Here is a 23385-nt window from a genome sequence, read left to right on the forward strand (position 1 = left end):
GTGCCTAAAATCTCTGATCCCTCAACATCACGTCCTCAGTGACCTAGAAATACCACCCATATTGAGTAATCTCTGGATTTAACAGAATCTCAAGCAGCGATCATTTTTGAACAGGACAACACTTCCTGCCCACTCTTAGCATAAGAACTAAGAGAGCTTCATTAAATCAGGAAATTGTAAGCTCTCCCTTCAAAGGCACTCAACCCATCACTCTGGAGGTCCCTAAACTGAGACCTTGCTGGGATTCCAATGGCCTAGAGGTCCTAAATTCTGAAGCAACCCAAGGTCACTTTTCCGCATGCTACACGGAGCATGTAGAGCAAGGAGAGAAGAGTGCAGGGCCCAACACTCTAAAACACTGCCCCCCAATTTGTGAGACACATTTCCCCATGCTCCTCACTATAATAGCCTCAGTGGAGGCAGAAGTAATAACTCTTGGGATGATATTTTTATGCATCGTGCTTTTTATTGAAAACCCAGTGTGTTTTATTGTTTTTTTAAAGCCATATATATGTGTGTCGATATATTTTCTTATTTTCTACAAAGCTTATGTTTTATCTGTAAGACATCTTTCCTTTTCTCCCTATGGATCTTCATTCTATTTTTTGATAGACTTGTATTTTGAATGTCCTTGGAATTTTATTTATGTCTTCCGAGTAGATAGCATTTCTGTCCAACTTCATGCTTCATCAGGATTCTCTTGATTCCCGTTTTCCAGCTTATTCTAATCCCCCTTTAAATTCTTATCCCTGTGGAATAGCACACAATATTTTTTCTACAGACAGATGCTGAAAAGTTAGTAATTAACTTTAGGAAGCATAATTCCAAAAAAATGTAATATAATATCATCTACACCTCTGCTTACCAAACTATGCTCTATGACCCTTAAAAGAATTCCATGGCCAAATAAGCTCATAAAATACTATACAGATGATCAGATATTCATATTATCTTACAAAGCATTTGAGAACCCTACAGTAAAGTCACCCATTTCATACTGTGTGTCTCTAACTTATTTGTTCACGGAACACTTAATAACTTTCTATAAAACACTCTTTTGGGGACACACTGCTCTAAACAATTTTTTCAGCCTCCTGATGGAAATGTCATGGAGACAAAGCCCAGCTAGTTCAGCTGTATTCAGTCTTTTGCTTTCCTCTTACTTACCTGGTCTAATATTCTTCGAAGAAAGAAAATTAAATTGTTTTGACATTGACATTATTTGTTTGTTCAGAAATCCAACTTGAATTGTTACACAATATCTGGGGCTCCTCTGAGTGATGGAAAGTAATTTGATGATTGTTCTGTTATTTTCTCTGGCATTAAATTTGCATTGACCAATCTCTGTTTTCCCAAGTGTACACATGTATTTGTCATTATCCAGACAATTTTCTAAGCGCTTTATGTGCATTCGTTCTTTTTTAACTCACAACAGTTTTATAAGGTAGACACTACTATTTTTATGCTCTATATGTGAAATCTGATGACTGCAAAGGGCAAGTATGTTGTTTGAGGTTTAGGTACCTAGTCAGAGTGAGAAGGGAGATTTGAACCCAGGTATGTCTCAACCCCAAGGACTGCACATCTCACTGTATTGCTTCTCAGGTTCAAGTTCAGTGACTTACTCTGTCCTCCACTGGGTTGGGGACTCTGTGTGACACCTGTTTGAACAAATCAGTCTTCTCTCAACCTGCTCTCTCCTCCTTCTCTTCCTAGATTGTTATGTCTTTGCCTTCAAAGACTCCCTTCTTACCTTTGTTTCAAGTTTTCATGCTCTCCACCCCTGCCTCTTCTCAGTCTACAGCTTTTTTTTTCCCCCGTGGCATTCCACTATAGTCCTATGGTTTTAGTTTTTAGTCATATTGGTTTAAAACTAATAAACCAATTATAACTTGATTATTTCTAATGAACCCAGACCAATTTTTCCAGCTGCCTGTGAATATCTCAAAGTCAGCATGCTAGATACTGAACTCATTCCTTCCCCCAAATCACCTTTTTCTTCACTCATATTGAAATTCTGCTCATTTTTCAAGACTGCTCCTCAGTGTAAACCTCTCAGTGCAGCCTACCTGGACCGTCCTGTGTAAAATCAGCTGCTCTCTTCTCTCCAGATTCTTGATAATCTGTGTACACTTACAACTGGTTGACTGTAATCAAAATTATGGTAATAATGTTAGCTAGTATTTATTAAGTTTACCATAGCCGTGTTTACTTTGTGAAGTGCTTTATGTGCTTTTTTGCATTAAATCATTACAATGTTCCCATGGGGTATAGACTACTTTTATCCCCATTTTACAGATAAGTAAACATAGGCAGATGAGGATGAATATGTAGGTTGTCCCAAGGTCCCACAGCAAATGCATGACAGAGCAAGATTTAAATTCAGATCTGTCTGACTTTAGGAGGTAAAATGTTAGCGATTTAAAAATGGGACCATATTTTATTCTTGGCCTTCATAAATGTCTGTGGAATTAGTTATTTGGTGAATGAATAAGTAAACCAAAATGACCCTGAGATGTGCCTGTGGACACACTGACCTCCCACAGATCTTCTCATGTCCCCTGGAACACGTGGCCTTCACAGTTCAGCAGCTCTGACATGAGGGCCTTCGGTCTTCCACAGGAAGAAACCAGCTGAGGTCTTGGAGGAAGTACACTAGGCAAAAGACTCACTTTTTTTTTTCATGGGTGCTCACGGCCCATCTAGCCATCTAGAAGAGATGACATATTGGCTGGCTGGTTTTTATAGGCCTCCCCAAGTGGCATTCATAGCGTCAGTGACTTGACTACTGTCAGGCTCTGGCCACCAGTTTTTCAGGTTCAAAACCCTGATTCTGTCTGCACAATAAGGGAGGACCTTCCTCTCAGAGCCTTATGTGTATAAACCAAGCTGTCGGGCCAATATATGAAGCCAGAACACCTACCAAGTTACACATGTATAAGCACTAGTCCACAGTCTCTTATCTGAAGTTTATAGGACCAGATATGATTTAGAATTCAAAATGTTTAGAATTTTAAAAGACATTACAGTACATATACATTTTATTAGAGCAATACCCACAGCAGAACATCAGGTAGCACCACTTAATCCAACATCTTAATATTTCTGTAGCAAACCTATGATTATTTTTACTTAAGTGGGATAAAGAGGAAAGCCTCTAGTTCAGATCACATTGGGTTGTGCTCCAAGTAAATTTGAGGGAAAAAACTCTGAGTTTTCAGAGTGTTTGTCTTTGAGGATTAGACCTAAGAGAGAGGAGCCGACAGTAAATGGAGCAGTTGTATAGTGGCTGTTATCGGCCCAAGCCCTGGAACATGGACCTCTGGATTCAAATCGCAATTTCCTTCCCAACTGACCGTGCTGATTTGGGCAAGGTCTTTGTCTTCTGAGTTTTCCCGTATTTGTAAAATAAACCTATGTATTGACCTTGCAGGGTTGTCATAAAAATTAAATGAATGAATACAGGTAAGATATTTATTACGGTGGCAGACACATAGTTAAGCGCGCAATGAAGTTAGCTGCCATTGTCATTATAATGTCACTGAAATCTAGCACATGCATCCATCCCAGCTGAAAGGGCATATTCTCCCTTTGGAGACAACAACTGTAGGGGGAGATAGATTGTGTCCAAATGCCAATTTATTCGCCCACAGTCTGAAATAACTGTTACGGTGATCAGAATATTTAAGTCCTTATGACCAGGGTATTCTCGCCCCTGTAATTAAGTCTCCTTGTATAGCCATATACTAATCAGAATCTTGCTTTGTGAGCATGGGATCGGGAAGTTTAAATAACTCGAATGTAGTAACATCAGGCTGAAACATCTGACACCGCCATCCTTGCACAGGGTCAGCCTCCCTCGTGCCAACAGAACACTGACAACCTGAGAGTGTACAGGTCACTCCTCCCTCTTCCTGAGACTGGACTCGGCCAGCACTGCCTCCGTGTGCCTGAGGATGCTCTTCTCTGTAGACTTTCACCTTCTGACCAGCTCTTCTTCCCATCTTCAGATGTGTTAATACACTAAGTTGGGTTAATACTGCCTCTGTCAAGTGTGTCATAGACACTCAGGTCCCAGAGCCCTTCTGTTGTTGTAAGATGACTTAGCGATCTCTGACTGGATCATTTATGTGTGGATTTCACAGTATGATTCGTGACAGCAATCTTATTTCCTTCAAGTTCCCATCAACAGCAGTTTGCACCAGGGACCAGGACTGAAAGGAAATTGGGAGTAATTCCTCTGGAATACAAATGAGGCTGCAGAATGTCTCCTCACTCATCACCTGCTTCTTCTTCACCTGGGCCTTTTGAAGTTGGAGCCCCCAGTGGCTGCAGCCTGGCTAGAAGAAGGTCTAGTCATGTACTTGATAGGCTTTTCTCGAACCATCTAGCTCAACAGTGGAGGTATTTCCTCTCAGTGTGAAGCATCCTGAATCCTTGTCCCTTCTGCTTCCTTCCTGATGAAAAGCTGCTAAACTTTCCATTGATTCTCAAAAGCTCTTACGGCCTTCAGCACTGCATTCATCTGCTTTGAAACATCAGAGTGTTCATTTTTGAGGTCTCCATCATGTTGACTTCCTTAGGCCTGACTCTGTCCCCTTTAGCCACATACTTGGTGGGAGGGTTAGTAAAACTGAAAAAGAAGAAGAAGGCATAGAAGGAGGATGGGGGAAAAAGGAGAATATAATAATAAAAAAAGGAGTCTATATATAATTCTAGTAGGTTCTGTTTCCTCAACTGCAGTAGAATTTCTTTAAAAAAAAAACATAAATATAGGAGTGGTGAGGGCTGAACAAGGAGGGAAAGATTGCAAGTACCTACAAGCTTAGCAGCTTCGCGTTCTTTTGGCCCTTTGGCTCACTCAGTGTGTATGTATATCTCTGACTGAAGGAGAATTTCTATTCTGGAAGAAGCAGAAGTCCTAACTCATATAACATGTATTTCAGAACCTTTCCTTAAAGTTTTTTCATGCCTGTGTGTCATTTCCTCGGTGCGAGTTTAGCAATGTCTCCATAGACAGGAAGATTCCAGATTAGGAAGCTCCTGCTCCAGTGTTGACCAGAAAGGGGTTGACTCGGATGAGGCCTTTGCTTCTTTTTGTGCCTTTGACCTCCTCTTGTGTAAAATGAAATGGCTGTATAAGATAATTTCTTAACTCTTCAGATTTCCATTTTTTATCACTTTCTGAATTAGCTTATCTGGTATCCTTTTTTTTCCCCCTTCCTTTCTAAATCTACCAATCATCTATCTTTCCTAAATATTTTTCAGGTAGGCCTAGAAATAGATTTAAGCTAATGAAGCTTAAGTTTCAGAGTCCTTCACTAGACTCCTTCTAAATTAAAGAAAAAAGTAATTTCATGTCTAATTTTATACTTTAAAGTTAATATTTTCAAAAAGAGCTCCCAGATTTGTATTTGCTGGAAGCCCCACAAAATCTGCATTTCCTCCTGGATTAGCTTAGGAAAAAAAGACAAATACAAATAAAAGCGTACAACTAGTCATTTAAGAAGGAGGTGTGAGAAGAAGAATAGAAACAAAATAAGCCAAACATTAATGAGTTTACCCAGCTGAGCATCCGCCTGGCCTCTGAGTCTCTGAGTTTCCTAGAAGGCAAAGTGGTAAGAGACATAATCTGCACATTGTATAACTCTTGCTCTCAGAATGGAGGAAATTTTCAAAGAGAACAAAAATATTTATTAATACTGAACTCTGAGATATGTCTCAGTGGAACCATTTCTGGGGGATGAGATCATACGATGACCAAAAGTTTCTGATAGAAACCTTCTTGGAAGCAAGCGATAAATTTTTGCTCAAATACACATTGAGCAGCTCTTCCATACCAAGCATTGTCCTTTGGCTGATAATAGAGATACAGATGTGGCACTTGTCCCCTTAGAGGTCTCGGGAAAACACACAAGGAATCATAAAGATAAGTTGATAAGTTGCTCACAGAGCCTGTACAAAGAGGTGTGCCATCACAAAGGACAGTGGCTGGTGCACATCAGGGAGATGAAGAAGGAAGGGAAGAAATGACTTCTGAGCTCAATTTCAAAAGTAAAAATAGTCTTTACTTCATAGTTGTCACTTCCCAGGGAATATTAAAAAAAATCTGCTGACAGGCGTCTAAACATTCTTCCTGAGCATAATCTGACTCTCATTCCTGTGGCGTATGGGCAGCCATCTCTGTTGTAAGATGGAATTGCATTCATTGATTCATCCCTTACAGACCCTGAAGAAATTCATCTTTCATGAAATGAGTTGTAGCCTTCCTGCCTTAGTTCCTTAGGCATTTGAAAGATTTCTCATGATTTGCTTGTAGTTTTTTCAATGGATATAACCAGTTTGTTAAATTCTTTAGTTGTCTGTAGAGGACCAAAAGTAAAGTGTTTGAACATTGTAATAAGAAACCTTAGGGGAAAAAAATAACACTGGACAAAATACTTACCAACATTCTTTGGTGTTCAGGTATTTTCAACTTCAGAAATCTTTATTCCAATGAGCAGCTTAAAAGTCTTTTCTAAGCAATTCCCATTTTATAGCAATGGGGTAGAAAGTGACTCATCTAGCAGCACCTTAGAAAACTGTAAGCCACAAAGTGAGGAAAAGCCTGAATTTTAAGCATCCGAAAGTTAATAGAAAACATCTTCATGAGGAAAATAGGATCTCTTAATGGTCGTGCTTGGTGAGGTCTGCATGGCTGCAGTGAACATTTCTCCCCTGCACTGGCATCCCCAGAGGAATGGAAACATTTTTTTTTTTTTTTGCATCTTTTTAAAGTATTCAACTGCAGCAAGTACTCCATCAAACAGTCTTGCAGGTTTGCTCTCCACTGTGTCTGGCCAGACACCCTGAGAACTTCACCTTGCATGATGCATGCCCTCTAACTCCATGCAAGTTTGAAGACACAAGGAAAGTCTCTTCTTGACATCCTAACTTCCATTCTCTTCGACGGATTACAAAGAGGCAAGCAGTTTCTTGCAATGGAGCAGGATTTTCAATCACAGGGAAACTTGGAGCTTCTGCAATTGATACTAACACTACGATGCTGCTGTCATAGCTCTCTCAACAGGGGATCCACAAAGGAAAAAAGATTTCAGCACCAAGTCACTGTCACACTATGGCAAAGATAGTCTCCTGAAATGTCGGGTCAGTAATCCAGCCACCCTTTGCAGAAATCTCATCCTGTTTGAAGTTCAGTTTAGACGTAGTTAAAACATGAAAATGAAAATTTAAGTTTCCAGCTTTAGTTGATCAGTAATTAAGCCAAAGCACCATAAGCTCTGTGCATTTAAAATCAAGAGATTTTCAATGTATCTAATAACTGAAAATAAGATTTCATTCCTTCCGGGTTAGTTTTTTAAAAACATCATGGTAAGATTTAATTCCTCCTTCTCCTCTCCCTACTAAGAAATAGGAAAATAACTCTTGGTTTTAAAGAAAACAAAGCTAGAAATCTCTGAGTAAGTTTTGATCATTAGTTAAAATAATCAGAGGGCAGTTGTTCAAAGATAAATACTAAAATAGAAATTTAATGATCGTACATTTACCACCTGTTAGTACACTTCAGTGATGCGGAGAAGAAGTCTGCACAGCTCATTAATAGCTATCACTTATTGACTATGTACCACGTGTCAGACCCTCTTATGGATTATCTCATTCAATTGTCACAGCAGCCCTGTGCAGTGGATTTTATTGGCCCTTTTCAGGTGAGGAAACAGGCTTAGAGAGAGAGGGAACTTCCCTGAAATCACCCAGCTAGTCAGTTGCAAAGCACGACTCTCACTCAGTTCTGTCTTATTCCCAACTCATGCTTTCACCCACACCATTACTCGAATTTAGTGGGAATGATATAAATCTCTAACTTTTAATTAGTAATATCTATTATGCTGTTGCTTGCTTGATGAACCAACTATATCAATAATAGTAATCATAGCAAAGAATCGTAGCACATACTACCTGCCAAGCAATGCTTTGAGTGCTTTAATTTTACATACATACATACATATGTAAATTTATGTAATCCTTGCAACAACCCTAAGAGGTAGAAAACTGAGCCACAGAGAGCATAAACAACTTGCCTCAAGGTCACACGGTCAGTGAGTGTAAGAACAAAGGTTCAAACCGAGTCAGCCTGCTCTTGCCTAGGAGTTTTCATCTAGATATAGACTAAATTCATGCCCACATTTATACCAAGTCCAGTCACATTCTGAAATGGTTCCACCACCTTAGCACAACCTGGAAATTAAAGTGGAAGCTGAAAAATTGATGAAGCCCATGGTCAATGTGAACAACCTAATGTATTCTTGAATTATTCTGCTCAATTTTGCTTCTATTACAGAGTTTAATCCACATATCTGACAAGTAAAAGATGAATAAAAATGATGGTTATGTGATGTTAATCAAATAAAATGCCAAATGACTTTCAACAGCTAGCACATGCAACTCAGCACATTTAAAGAGGTCTACTGCATATGTGGATGGATATATTTGCACAGGTCCACATAATGTATGCTTGGTGCTCTGTGCCCAGAACATAAGCCTAGCTCAATATCTGTTTTGAACCACATACAAAGGTTTATTAACCTTATAGGTAAGCCTGAAATCTTTGATGTCATGAGCTGTCTTGAACTAGATGTTTAAGTTGAGCATTGATTTCCAAGCTGTAGTAAGTTCAAGGAGTTCCAGAATAAAAGCAAAATGTTTCAATGGATGGATATATACATACACATATCTTGTTTCTGTGCTAATTTTCTAATGATCTGAATGTTATCGAGTGTTAAGTTTCTGAGATTTTTGTATTATGTTAAAGATGTCATGTACTAATAAATGTATAACAGCTTTTCTTTATTGTTTTCTTTCTCTCCAGGTATCCCGAGTATTTCCAGTATTGGTAGTAAGTAAAAAAAAAAAAAAATCACCAAACCAAGTCTAAGCTAGCTTTGCTTTGTTGTTCAGCTCCTCAGATCTATTTTCCCAGTGTCCATTTCTGGTGTAAGAGAGTATTTCCTTTATGAATTGAATTATTGTGTCTGTTCTCTGCACAGATATGGTGAGAGCACAGATAAAATAGTTATCTATGTATAACTCCTCTATGGATGTGGCAGTGCCATCCTGACTACTTTTGATCAATGAAGGCTACCTTTACAGAGGTGCAATTACTCAGGAAACCATAACTCATTTAGCAAAAATAAAACAGTCCTATTTATTCATACTTAGTAACCAACAAACAAATTGAACTCTCTCCCTAGGACTGGATATGGATTTCTACCATAATTTATAAAACAGAGAATGAATGTCAATGAATGCTTTAGGCATATTCATTAGAACTCAAAAAAACCCACCATGAAACCAGGGGGACGGGGTTTTATTAATGCGTTAAACCGTAGTCTTTGTGAAGGCCTGGAAGAGGTAGGGTTGTGATCATTAGCCTTTCTGGAGGAATGAAGGGGAAAATAATCAGTGTGTCCATTTCTTCCTCCTGAAATACTGTGATCCATATTTTCCTGACTACTTAGGTTCAAGTTTGATTAAAAAAAAAAAAAAAAGAGGGGGCTATAAAAAATACATGCAAAATTTGGGAGTCAGGCTACTAGAAATTCCTCCAAGAAATCTTTTAGAAAAAATGTTAGCAATTGAAAAGAGAACTCTCTCTTCAACCCTCTGTGGAACACTTCTCTAGTTCCAATGCAAAGAGCATTCTCCCAGTTATCATGGGAGAACCAGACTGTAGCTCCCTCTTTACATATAAAACAATGGCACTTCAACACCAAGACTGAAATGCTCCCTAAGGAGATGCCCCATAACTTTTCAGAGCAGAATCTCACATATTTCATATATTGCACACTTTCTCTCTGATGGCGAAGGCCTTTGAACAACTGCTGAATGACTGATTTGAAAAGTAGTACCGAGGAAGCCAAGATCATGTACTGTAAGTGAAGAGAAGCATTTTCTCTGGGGTCTCCCCCCTCACAGGCTTCATGATAGGTACTGGGCCACGAAGAGGGATCAAAATGTGAACAGTAACAGGTGAAGCATTCCAATACTCAATATCCATCTAAAAAGCAATACTCCGATAATTTGGATAAAGCAACTTCCTGCTTTTTATAAGTGCACAGTCAAGTGTTCCAATTTATAAAACAACCCTGTTTACTTAAGCTTGCGAGGAAGTCCACACACAGATTTGTTAAGCACCAGACGTGTTAAATGCTGTGAAAATCAGCCACTTTGTAAACAGAAATAGAAGCAGCGTTCACATCTATTCAGATGCCAGCCTAATGCTATATAGCTCCTCTCTGATCCCGTTGAAATGGCATCAGGGCTACGAACTTGCAAATGAAAACCTTCAGCTCAAACAGTCTAATTTTTCTGCTTTAGTATCTCCCTTGGCATTTGCCTAACTGTATACATAGCCCACAATGTGCCCCTTTCAGGCCTTGACAATTGCGTTTGCACATGCATTTTGAAGCAAAAGGGAACCAAATGGAAGCAAGCTGAGACGGATAATTGAGGCTGCTATTCCGATCTGGCCTGTCAAGTTTCAGAAATGGATGGATGGAAAGTAGTTCTTTGGTGCTGGGTGTGTTTCTGTTCGGAGTGTCAGTCATGTGTTGCATGGAATCTCTGAATGTACTGCTCACCCGACATCTCATTCGGCCGCCTCCACCACATGCCCCATCTCTGAGCATCAGCAGATGTTGACCTTTTACACACTGAATCGGGAAATTCCAGTTTTGTCTTGCTTTGTTTTATTTTGAAATCAGTGGTGACCTGAAAGGATGCTTTGTTGTGCCTTTGGAAAATGTATTAACCTTTATTATCAGGAAACTAGGAAAATTTAATTCCCTAATATCTAACTGAAACCCTCTGACAAACTGGTGGCTCGTGCCCTGCCTTCGTTGTGCCTCTGGCTGTTCTGCTTGGAGCGCAATGGGTGTTTCCTTAGATTTCTCCAGCAAACAGGACGTAAGTGCTTCCAGGGTCACCCAGCATCACACACGACTAGCTTGCTTACTGCTTGGCTTTAAGGTCAAGAGATTTATGATAAAATCATCAAACATGATTGTATCTTCTCGGCTGCTCTAATGGCATTTACACGTTCCTTCTTTGAGGGCTCATAAGGTGCTTGCTCTCTGCACTGGTGGATTCCTTTACTCTCCAAAGGGCAAGGATTCGTGCATAGATGACTCACTGCCTGTTCTAGAGTGCACAGAAATGGGGTTTCCAAGGTGCAAGCCAGGGAAATAGAGCTGCTTGGATTTTTAACTAATTTTGGGTCTTTGCCAGGGCTTTTCCCTTATCCCAAGGAAGCAATCAATGAACATAATTCCACCAAGTATATAAAAAGATGCCATTATAATAGAGTAACACCCACGAGACTCCCATCATCAGAGAGTATCTCAAGGACAATGAATGATGTATATTATCGATGGGAATTATTGATGTATGTAGCCATAAGTTCATGTACATATGCTATATATGCAGTGACTAAAGATTTTGGAGGCCTAATAGATTTCAGTATGGATTTCAAACTGTCGACACTTGTATTAAGGTTCAAATGCATGGACAGAGTGGTCATCCTTTCCGATCATCTGCTACAATTGTTTTTGAAACAGATTTCCCATCAAGGTCATTTGTACCTGCTGTTGTCTATCAGGAAATAGGCTTCCCAACCATCCTAAAGGTACTTGATTTAAAACGCGGTCATTTTGATGTGCTTTGGCCGTGGCTGAAAAAATATTGGTGCTATTGTCAGCAATTAATGAATCCCAAAATAGCTCTGTAGCCGTTTGAGCCTGATGAGCTCTGTTTTTACTTTATGTGATACAGCAGTAATTCATTCAGGTTTCATTTTTTAAAATAAAATGTATCATGCACTTATAGGTAAACTTTCACGATTTAATCCAAGTGAACGTTTGTTGATTCTGATGATCCAAATTAATATTTGGTTTGATGTGGGTGTTTTTGTTAAAGTGATAAACTAATCATTACCTTCTAACATGTATTATCTGATCCTTAGTCCAAAAAAGCAAGTGATTTCACTATGTTAAACAATATATTAGGGAAAAAAAACATAACGGGAACAACAAGAGTTGGCCTAATGTGCAAATAGCTTTGTGTGAGTGATTATCACTTAAAAAAGCAGATGACAGAATTTAAAGGTAAAAAAGTCAGAGGTTGAAGGTAGACTGTCTACTGAATTGAAAGCTCACATCAGGAAGCACCATTTAAAGGACTTGGAATTTTTTAATAATCAAAAATATCTCTTAGAATAGCAACAAAAGATAAATGCAACGATTTTGTGAACCCAAGGATACATTTTCTTAAATTACCTTTAAGTGGTTGAAATCATGGTTTATAAAGCATAGAATATCGATGGAGGTGTTTGGCTGTCTCCTCCTCTTCAACTTATTCAATTTGAAGCAACGGTTCACTTAAGGGAGATATTCTATTTTCCTGCTATCTCTTATAAGGAGCACTGCCTTCATCACAGAGTTAAAAATTCATCTCTAATTTGACTTAATTGGCAGGACTATTAAACAAGAAAAGTGCTACCTGCAGGGATCCATCAGCCTGTTGAGAAAGCTCGGAGATGTTTTCATACTTGAAAACATTTAATGCCAGTTGGAGACCTTGTAAAAGTTATTTTCCATACAGCATCCAAATATTTTTGCTCGGTGCCAATTTACTCTGGAAACCCGGATCGTGAGGAAAATAACAAGGTTAATCATTTCCCCACTCAAGGGCTGATGGTAATCTTGTGCACGCTATCCAGAGAGCTGCAGTGTTTGTTTGTTTTTTTCCCTCTGCTTTAATACTTCCAAATCCCCCAAATAAAAGTTTCATTTGAATTGCCCTTTAGCTAATTAGATTTTATATAATGAAGGAAAAAATATCAAGCTAGTGTAGCTATACGGCAAGTTGCATGCGTGCTCCATTATTTTTGAACTGTTTGCTGATGTTCCAGAAGGAGAGCTAAGATCCCAGGCGACATGCCTTTGGGACTTTGTTGTGTCATGTCCCTAGTATCCTCATCGCAGATTCATTTCACATTTGTGTAACTAGCATCTCACATTCATGAAACTTTTGTGATTATCCGAAAATTGAATGAATATTAGGACATGGCTGTTTGTTTAATCTTGAGGAATAAATTAAATATTTCAATGAAGGAGGGGGAAGTATCCCCTACCTTAAAAAAAAAAATATCCGAGAGGTTTAGCAATCTTCAGGAAACAACCGTTGCTCACCTTGAGCAAGTTAGACTTTTTCACGTATTAAGCTTTTCCCAGGGGACTTCAGGATGTCAAGCCTCTGTTTAAGTGTGAGCTGATATCTCTACCTTTGCTGTTATCTGTATGTGGGGGCATCTGGAAATTCCTTGTTTAAACAAAGATTTGCCAAGATCTCTGAACGGCCCTATGACGGACCTTCAAACATATAACTATGAACTAAATAGCGTGGGTATCATCAAAGGCTTCTCGGGGTATGAACAGGGAGCTAGCCAGTGAACCGCTCCACTTCCTGGGGAGGGTTTAACAGAGCGTCCGCTTGAAACTGGAGGGAGGGCCCCCTCATGCCTGCAGAATTCTGTTTCACAAGTGGTGAATCTGAGGCTCAGAGTGGTCGAGCAACTTTCCAAATGTAATACCGCCAGGGAGGCCTGTCTGACTACAAAAGCTGCACTTGTAACATTATATCAAGTGGAAGAGGTTAGAAAGAAAAATTCTAGACTTATTGACTACTACCCCAGACTTCTTCCAGTCTAATACACTGTACCTTAGATCTGCTGATCCCTGAATTGACCCCCATCTGTGCGGGGGAACTTCAGTGTCCTGGAGAAAAACAAGTTCATTTCCTGGTACCCCAGGTGTGATCAACAGAAGCTACACTAAAATATGCCCTTCCTCTACCACCATCAATAATAAACATCCTCAGTAAGCTGAGGGAGAGAGGAAATGTGAAGATGTTAAATACATTACAGAACATGGAACAGTTCTTGAAATTCGCTGTGCAGATTGTGAAATATGCTTGTACATTTTCTATGACAGAAAAAAACCCCAATTTTTTTCTTCATTAACATAGCCCCTTATAGCAAAATAAAATTCTGTGTGCCGTCTCAAGGACAGACTTACCGCATTAAACTGTCTCTTCCCCACCAGTTTAATGACGCTGTATTTCTGAGAGTAGGCAGCTCCCTGTAAAGGTGGTAAGATTACCTGCAACACCCTAGGGGTTTCTTCTGAAGACCTTCAGGGTTTTCTATAGACCCCTTTATAGACATCAGTAATGTCATTTGCAAACCCCCTGAGGAACAAGAGCAGTGACTGTAGAAGTCCCAGGGGACCTTGTGACTTTGTCCCCACCTGATGTTTTCCTCGTACCCTCCTGGAAGAAGGATGTTTAATGAAGGCTGACTAACATCCTCTTAGCAGTGGCTTTTCACATCCATGTTGGCACCCTGTTGCCCACCATATTTTAGAACCAAAAAATTATCTAAAAATTAGTGTTTTCAGGAGACTTAAAGAACACTCATCCAACATGATCATTTTACAGACATGGCAGCTAAGGCTTAATTGAATTGCCTAAGTCATCTGGATAGTGGCCAAGGCAGGATTCTAGCTCAATGTCCTGTTTCCGAACTAGGATTCTTTAGAATTCATTCACCTTTTCATTTAATTAAATGACTAATGCATGAAACACTACAAGGTAGACTATTCTGGTGGAAAAAAAAAATACAAAAGCATAGTTGCAGTTTACTCTGGCTTTAAAGGGTATCCACAGAGTGAGTTGAAAGCTGCCTGTGATTCATGCTAAATGAGTTCTTGTATGATAGAAGACCCACCTCTAATGCTTTCTCGATGTAAACAAAGTGTTTGTAGCCTTCTGCTTCAAGCTTGCTTTTCGGCTTGATTCACTGTGGCATCAGCAATAGATGGTCAAGTTTAGCAATTCTAACACAGTTCTCTCCAACTTACAGTACAAGGAGTTTTCCTTGGGGCACAGAGCAGAAAAACTTTCTTCCAAAAAGCCTCATTTTTACAACTAGAATGTCAGTTTTTCTGATTCATGAAAATAAATGTCAAGTGCCACAACCAAATTGTCACATAGCAGCTTTCTGAGTCTCTCCTTAATGAAAAAAATAAATAAATAAATTCAGGTAAGATATTTATTTGGTTCATAGTCTAAACTGATGTGCTTCTAAACTGACAGAAACTAGAAATTAACCTTTTGCCTTCAAGCGCTAAAAATCAGATCTTTTCGATGTAGGCCCCAGAACTAGATCACTCCCTAAAGTAAGTTGTATCTTAAGTGAGCTTTTTTGTCTATCAGGATCACTTGCTTTGGGAGCAATTAAGATTGCAAAAAATAAGGGGAGCACATTGCTTTCTGTACTTCAATTCAGTAAGAACTGCTTATACTGCAGTAATCTGATTTTTATTATAACAGCAACCACAAATAGAAGAGTTAGAGCTGAGATTTCTTGGATGCTCACTACCATGACAAGCACATATTACCTCATTCAGCCTTGATAACAACCGGAAGGCAATATCATCATCCCATTTGACAAGGAAGAAAACACGGAGAAGTTAAGGAGCTTGTCCAAGTGGTAAAATTGAGATTTGAATCTAGCACAAGCTCTCTTTACATGATTATGTTAAATTATGTTAAATAAATTTCCACTAAAAAGATATTTCCTAGATGAAGTTTGAAACTTTAGCAATGACAATAGAGCAATAGCATCGGATGGGAATTTCAGATACTCTGTTTGTTTGTAAATGGAACGGTTGTGGAGTATGTCATCTTGGTATTCATACTCCCGGAGCCAAAGTCTCTGGAGATCATCAGGATGAGTTCAGTCGGTTACCCCAGATGTGTGGGGCTAGGGTCCTTGAGGAGTAGGAATTTCCATAAAAGGCTGTTCCTGAAGGACTGGCCATCTGCAATCCCACTGGGCATGTATGGGGATCCCTCCCCTTACCTCAGTAACAATTTCTCAGCTCCAGGCTGGGTTTCACTATGACAGTCACAGGTCTGCAGTTATAACATGCGGCACTGATTTCTCCTTCACATGGAGAGCTCTAAATCCCCTAAATCCCCTCGATCCTCCAGGCAGCACATGCTTCACTCCAGTAGGATTCATCCTTCCACGAACTTCGGTGTGGCCTGGCTAGGCCGCGAAGGAACCACTAGAGTGATGGATCTCAGCAGCTGAGAGAAACCTTAGAGACCTTTTAGTCCAGTACCTTTATCTTACAGAGAAGGGAACTGAAGTCCACAGAAATTAACAGCCAGACAGCTCTACCCAGCAGAAACGAGACCAGACCCCTTATCTTCTGACTCCTAGTACTTTTTGCCTTGCAACATACTACCACTCTGAGGCCTTCATATTGACCCAAAGGTATTCATTAATTAATTTTTGAAAGAATGAAATTAATAAATTCTGCAACAATTCACCTAGAGGCAATAGTAATACTTTCGACGTATTATAATTTTCTTTTTCTACTTGCAATTTCTAACTACTCGAAATAAGTGACCACTGGCTAAACATTCTCAGATGCTTCATGCCGTGCAAAGACTTTTATCGGAATTGGGTATGCTAACATAGAATTTGTCTCAATTGTATGATTAATGTGCCTCATTTACTTCTGGGAACTAAACCTTTGTTAGTAATATTGATTGAATATTTATACGTGCCAGGATCTTCGAGTAATAAGAGTAACCAGAGAGTAACTAGCTAATTTCAAGCTGTTTTCTTATTTGGCTTTGCAATTTAAAACATAACAATGTTTTAAAAATTAAGATGAGATATTAAATTAAAAATTTCATCATGACCAAATATTAAAACATGTAAACACAGATAGTCTCATGCTATAGAAGCTTAAGGTTCACAAATTTCAATATCTTTTTTTCAGGACATTTTTCCTCCCAATAAAAGACATAAAATTTTCTCCCACTAGAGATACGCTTAGATTAGATTGGGATTTCCATGTGAGGACTGCTGGTGGCTCTGAGTTTTGATTTTTCAGGAAACTTAGGCATTCCACACTTTAATATCATTTGGGAAAAAAATAACTGTATTCCCAAGCAAACACAAAACTACACTCTCCCATCCGCCAAGAAACTATCGTAAGTACACAATATGGAGGAAAATTATCTTCTAGTAGGATGTAACTGAGGTGTCCATCTTGATAATTTTATATAGATCAGGTTGTGAACAATTCAAAAGTAGAATGACCTACACTACCTACACTGATTTTTTATACATGTAGGAAAATCCTCAAAATGGAACCTCAGCATCCCAGGGAAAAATCCTAAGAGAGTAACTAAAATATAGGCATAAAGAAATATTTATTATATTGGAGTACAGAATAGAGCTAAATTTATAAAGTTTTCAAAACTTACTTCTAAACTGGCTTAGTATAAAATTTTTTGCCTTTCGTTAAATTTCTTGGCAAAGCTTATGAACAGAATGATTCATCATATTATTACCTTCATTTCATCAAGATATTCAAGTCACTGAATACTTAAACATTAAATTTACAAACATCACCCCCACTTATGACCAGTATTTGCATCTCCTGTGGAAAAAAGATGGAGAGAACCATTTCAAACAACTGAAATTTTCTTAATTTGATGCTAATAATATAAATAAATATATCTTCTAATTAAACTGTAACAGTGGTTTGAAATCTTTTCTAAATAAACAATTCTAGAAATCATATTCGTTTTTCAAAAATGACCATCACAGTTCAAGTAGGCTTGTTCTGTTAACTCAGTATCTACCTATCACCAAAGTGGTCATGTGGAAAGTAACATTCAGTCAATAAATTGCATATTTTGCCTAAATGTTACCAAGTATCTATTTATTTAGTAACACCTGGAGACAGATGTGGAAAACCACTACATTCTTTCTTCATTAATAAATTTTGATAGATACAGCAATATTAAGATTTCTTTTGCTTTCATGTGTATATAGACACACACACACAGAGCAACAGGAGATCAGCTTTTCTAACAAATATTTAAAAGACAAAGTTATAGTGAACGTTCCATGTCTTGCAGGAATGTTATTCGCTGTAATCTAATGATGGAGGAAACAATCTGATAATACCTGTTTACAGGAGCCTCGCCACTTGATATCAATTACTCAGTTATTAGACATTTACTGAGGCCTTCTGGAAGGCTTTGCCCTTCCTCAGAGAGATCCAATCTAATTACAGAGACAGGAAAGAGACCTATCAAATTTAAACCAACAATACTAAACCTTACGCCATCCAAATATCAACGCGAAATTAGAAGCACAGAAGATAACACGCCACAGGAGTTTAGAGGCACAAGCTCTCCTTGTTGACTCATGTGGTCCCTGAGGGCTGCACAGAGATGAGGCTTCGAGCTGATCTCAGTAAATGGGAGATCTGAGTCATGGAATGACTGCCTTTATACTTATGGCCCATGTGCCTTAGAAAAATAGTTTTAAAGCTTCCAGTCCTAAACCCTACTATTCTCTTGCTTTTCTAGAGTCTTTCTTTTTCGTTTTTTTAATACTAATGAATCTAAGAAATAACATCAATTCTTAAATTAACAATGATTATAATTATTTCTGGATTGGAACCAATGACTTTAGAAACATATTTTGAGTTAAAAACATCATGAAAACATATACACACCCATACATGCAAATCTTAGATACAATCAGAAGCACCTTGGACTATTCTCCTTAAGCCAGAACCACCAGTAATCCTTCTCTTTCTTTCTGAGAAATTGCATAAATAAAAATAGGAAAAAAATCGACTTCTTTGCAGAGATAATGGCTCACACTTAAAACATACCCTAAAGAATCTCTCCTGAAGACTAATGCAACCAGCGTATCTGTAAACATAAATTGCAGAGAACAGAATCCTCAAGTGAAAAATTATTTCTTTCGCGTTATCTTCCAGTTTCAGGCACCGGCTTTATATAACGATTGGAATTGCTGTAGTCCCTATTTGGTTATTTGTAAGAATGCTCTACTTTATTGCAAAAGTTAACATATATAGCTTTGTTAGGGAAGAGGCTATATATTTAATGTCCATTCAATGTTTTGGGAATCATCAATTGCTTGCTCTTGTTTGGTGTGGGAGTCATGTTTTGTTAAGTGCATCACAGCCAAGTTAAAAAGCAGATGTGTGGTTTGTGTCTTTGTCCATATAATTTTCTGTTTAGACCAATTAACATTGTAGCTGAAAATAACATACCCTGATTTTTCCTGATGCATGCAGATCCTCCAAAGTTTAATAGGATATGGCCGAATATTTCTTCCCTTGAGGTTTCTAACCCAAAACAAGGTAGGAGCATGTAAAATTCCTACTGATATAAAATCCCACATATTTAGGGAAAAAATCCCATATTCTAATTTTTAGCACATGAATACCATGTCTTTGAAAGAATCATAATTCAAATATTTTTTCTAACGTGAAGAATGTCCCAGAAATATTATAGTGAAAGGTGTAGGAAAAATTAGATGGCATAGAATTTATAAACACTTTATCAAATTTACCCTGAATGTCCGTCTGTCCCAAAAGAAGCCTAGAGTTCAGTTGCCATCACCATGGGGAGTACAAATAATGAAAACCTGTGAGCAGCACAGGTGTCCTTCCACTGTCTCCCTTTTGCTTTTCTTAAGTAAACTGACTGGTTCATCGGTTGTATTGGGGGTCAGGGAAAATACATAAAGACAGTAATGCAACCGCCAAGAGACCTGTTTCTGTTTAACTGTTGCTCCATATTGACGGACAGGATTTGGTGCTCTCGCTCTTGCTCTCTCACCCTCTCTCTCTCTTCCACATTGCAGTAAATTTTCTCTGTTAAGACTTTCCCTCTTTTAATCCTTTATGAATTACCAATCGTTTCTGCCAGGTTTAAGAACAACCTGTTTTCTGGCTGTTCTTAGAACAATAATTATTTTCTGACGTCTAACGTCATAAATAGATAGACAGATGATACATAGATAGATAGTAGATAGATAGATAGATAGATAGATAGATAGATAGATAGATAGATAGATAGATACTGATGTGTAATTGCACAGGAAGAAACACAACCTTTAAAAACCGGGCAATAAAATTCATAGGATGCAGTGTAATGTTAAAATTACACTAACATCTAGCCTATAGATAGACATATATAAATAGTTTATGTTAATAGAAAATTGTCTTCTTTTGTATTCTTCTCAAAAAAAAAAGGCACATCTTCGGCTTCCACCTTCCTTTGCTATCTACAGGATGTTCCTTTCAAGCTCTAATGAATACAGATGGAGGAGGAAATGAGCAAAAGGAGGAACCAGGAAATAGCTGCTAAGCAAAACAAAATATATTAGCAATTTGTTGAGGAGTCAGACTGGAAGGGCTGCATTTTCAGTCCTTGATCAGAGTGATGAAATCAGACTGTCCTAGATACATACATTACTAGCAAATAGAATTACCTTAATCATCCACTCGAAATGAATTTTTCAAGTTTCTGCATACGTATGTGGAAGAAGAAATACAGACGAAGCCCACCCCTATTATTAGTATAATTCTGGGAGGACTTGGGGGTGGGGGTTAGTGGCTTTATTCCATGGCAACTTCAATGAGAGCATCCTCAGTGAAATGTCACTCAGTATTTCCCATTGAGTTTCACAAATTATACAAGACAAGGTCTAAGATTTTACACTTCTTCATAGTAAGTTCAATGCTGAACAAGGTTATGCATTGTTCAAAACCTGAAACAGACCCATTTAATTATTTTGCTATGCTTTCTGTAAGTGTCACAGGACTAAAAGTTTTCAGAAACATCTTTAGTTAATGCCAGTTGCACTTTTTAAGAATGTGGATAATGAATCCAAATAAATTTATTTGAGAAGCAGCACAGTTGAGTAAAGTGCTTGAACTTGACTTTTCAGCTAAAGGTGCACTTCCTAGCGAAGGCCAGTTCTGTGCAGACATAATTTACCTGGTCAACATCTGCAAAGAACATTAGTCTCTATCCTGTTTTTTGCTATTGTCATGAGCAATTCTTCATGAATAATTGGAAAAGAAAAGCTGGCTAACTTAGAAATCCCTGCCATTAACAAACTGATATCGTAAAGGTAATAACTATTGAGAAAAAGACTACACATTTGAAAGGAAGACAGATTCAAGGTGACTCTGAGACTGAGGGCCAGATTTTGCTGAATGGTTGACTATGTTCTGTGATGTCTAATCAATTCAACAAGAATAATCTTACTGCTTTATACGTAGATGAGCTTATTGTTACACAGAGAGAAAGACGTGGTGAATTAAGGCAATGATATTGCTAATTAAGTCAACAACACAACTACTATTTTAAGAGAGGGACAAAAGAGGATCCTAAAATCCATATTGTTATTGGAATAACCCTTGTGTAACTGCATTCTAGACTTGGATGGTAATTCTTTTTGCCCCTGAAAATAAAGCTCCTAAACTTTATTACACAATGGAAAACCATTTTCAGCTAACTACAAAACTTCCTTTGTGATTGAAACAAACTCCCAGAAACAACATATACAAATAGTCTTTTCATTTAGGGCTGCTTTTCAAGTGGGTTGATGATAAGTTGTTACAATTTGAACCTTTCACTATTGTTTCTAATGTGCTGTTCATTCTTTTAAACCTATCCAGTTGCTCCCAAATTAGCTTTGTCAACAGTTTCTTCTGTTCAAGTTGCAAACCACAAGAGAGGTAGGAATTCTTGGATTCATACAGTGATTTCATGGTGTTATGTGTTGTGAAACATTGCACTGTATGAATCTGGAATATCTGTGAAGTGTACCCATCAGCTTATTGGTGAGGCATGTTGACTGGTAACGATCAATGCATCGAATAGTACTGAGAACGTCATCTGTAAGAGTGAGGGAAAAAGCTTCACTCAGAAATTTGCTGCAAATTTAAAATGCTGCAGTATTTGTTTTCTGAAAGATTAATGTGTGAATAAGAATTATAACACTTTAGTTTCCTGTTTAGAACATGAATGTTAGAGTATTAACATTGTTAACTCATTTGCATTAAAAATAAGGAAACCCGCTTACAGTGAGGTTCCAGGATGCTTTTCATGAGAACAGAATGGCAGGTTCCATGTATGGTGTTCATTGGACTTTGTGGCAAATTAAATATCTTGGAGTTTCTACTTCCACACATTGTCTGGAATGAATTTGAACAAATACCAGTGAAAAGCTACACTGGGTTAAGTGTTGATCATGACCCAGAAATAATAGTTACATTGCTGTCTTTAACTGGAAGCAAGCGGAATCTCATCTGTGACTCATGAATGGCTCGTTCCAGCTAACATCTGTCATTCACAGACTGAAGATTTTTCAGGAAACATAAAGACTCCTGTTTTTATTTCGCCATTTTCTTTTGAATGTCCTGTATGACAAGTGTGTATGGTTTTTCCACCCTTGACTGTTGTATACGTCGTGTTGGGGGGGGGGTTGTTTTGTTTTTGGGTTTTGGTTTTTCATGAAACACTTCTTACAAAGATATATATATTTATTAACAATATCTGAATTTGGTTTGACCCACTTGGTGAAAATGACCATAAGAGTGTCTCTGTTCCTGATTGAAAAGAGTCAACTCATTCTTCAGAGTTAAATCAACTTGAATTGGTCCTTCTGGGACACACAGAGACAAGGGGGAAGATGATCAGAAGGTGGGAAAAGGAAACCGATAGTACTTAAACCACATCTTAAACTTTCCTCACAATGTGCTTTTATGTGTTTGGCGGTGCCCTTTTCAGAGGAATCCAAATGGATTTGAAATTGGGGGAAGTAAGTTCTTTGGGAACATAGCAGCCCCAGGTTCATAGGGTGTCAGGCCTATAGGAGCATGTGTGCAAATCGCAAGGTCGTCACTGGAGCCACAGTAGGGATGTGGCTCCTTATCTATGATACGCGAATCTACACAAAGCAACCAAGGAGGCGAAGGAGAAAGGAAGCATTCGGGACCCTTATAAAGTCCGTTTCTTTTATGTCATGTCAAGCACTGGGTATACAAGAGGCCTCTGGACCTGAAGTTTCACCCTGCGTCATTGAATCTCAAGTTTCTTGGGGTCACAGCACTAATGAAGTCTGAACGCATCTCCAGAGTCAGGGAGAAGCCACCTAATGAAGCAGACTTTTCATAGAAAAATCCATGAATAATAGTTATCAAATGATGTATCTGGAAGAACTCCAAAATGTACAAAAAGTTGCAGGGCAGGGTGGGGAGTAGGGTAGGAACCAGGAAAATGCTGCGGCCGCGTCATTCCTACCCCTGGGGGAGGCCCCTGGAGGCTTGGGGACTGCTAATGTAGTGAAGAGAAAACACTTCTTTTTAAGGGTTCTAAGTCCTGCTATCTGAAGTCTTTTCCCCAAAT

At 38.5% G+C, this 23385-nt stretch overlaps 1 protein-coding gene across 4 annotated transcripts in view; it reads left to right on the forward strand.

Annotated features, from left to right (window-relative positions):
- NTNG1 (netrin G1) overlaps nucleotides 1-23385 on the forward strand; it is a 300225-nt gene that overhangs the window by 220412 nt on the left and 56428 nt on the right. For 2 of the 4 annotated variants that reach the window (XM_031457709.2, XM_064488780.1), the window contains exon 5: nucleotides 8867-8893. In XM_031457709.2, the coding sequence (XP_031313569.2) occupies nucleotides 8867-8893 (27 nt within the window). Of the gene's footprint in view, nucleotides 1-8866; nucleotides 8894-19256; nucleotides 19323-21653; nucleotides 21714-23385 lie in introns of all 4 variants that reach the window. The other 2 variants (XM_064488783.1, XM_064488782.1) reach the window with 2 other exon arrangements.

Source organism: Camelus dromedarius, chromosome 9, assembly GCF_036321535.1.
Source record: "Camelus dromedarius isolate mCamDro1 chromosome 9, mCamDro1.pat, whole genome shotgun sequence".
Classification (NCBI taxonomy): domain Eukaryota; kingdom Metazoa; phylum Chordata; class Mammalia; order Artiodactyla; family Camelidae; genus Camelus; species Camelus dromedarius.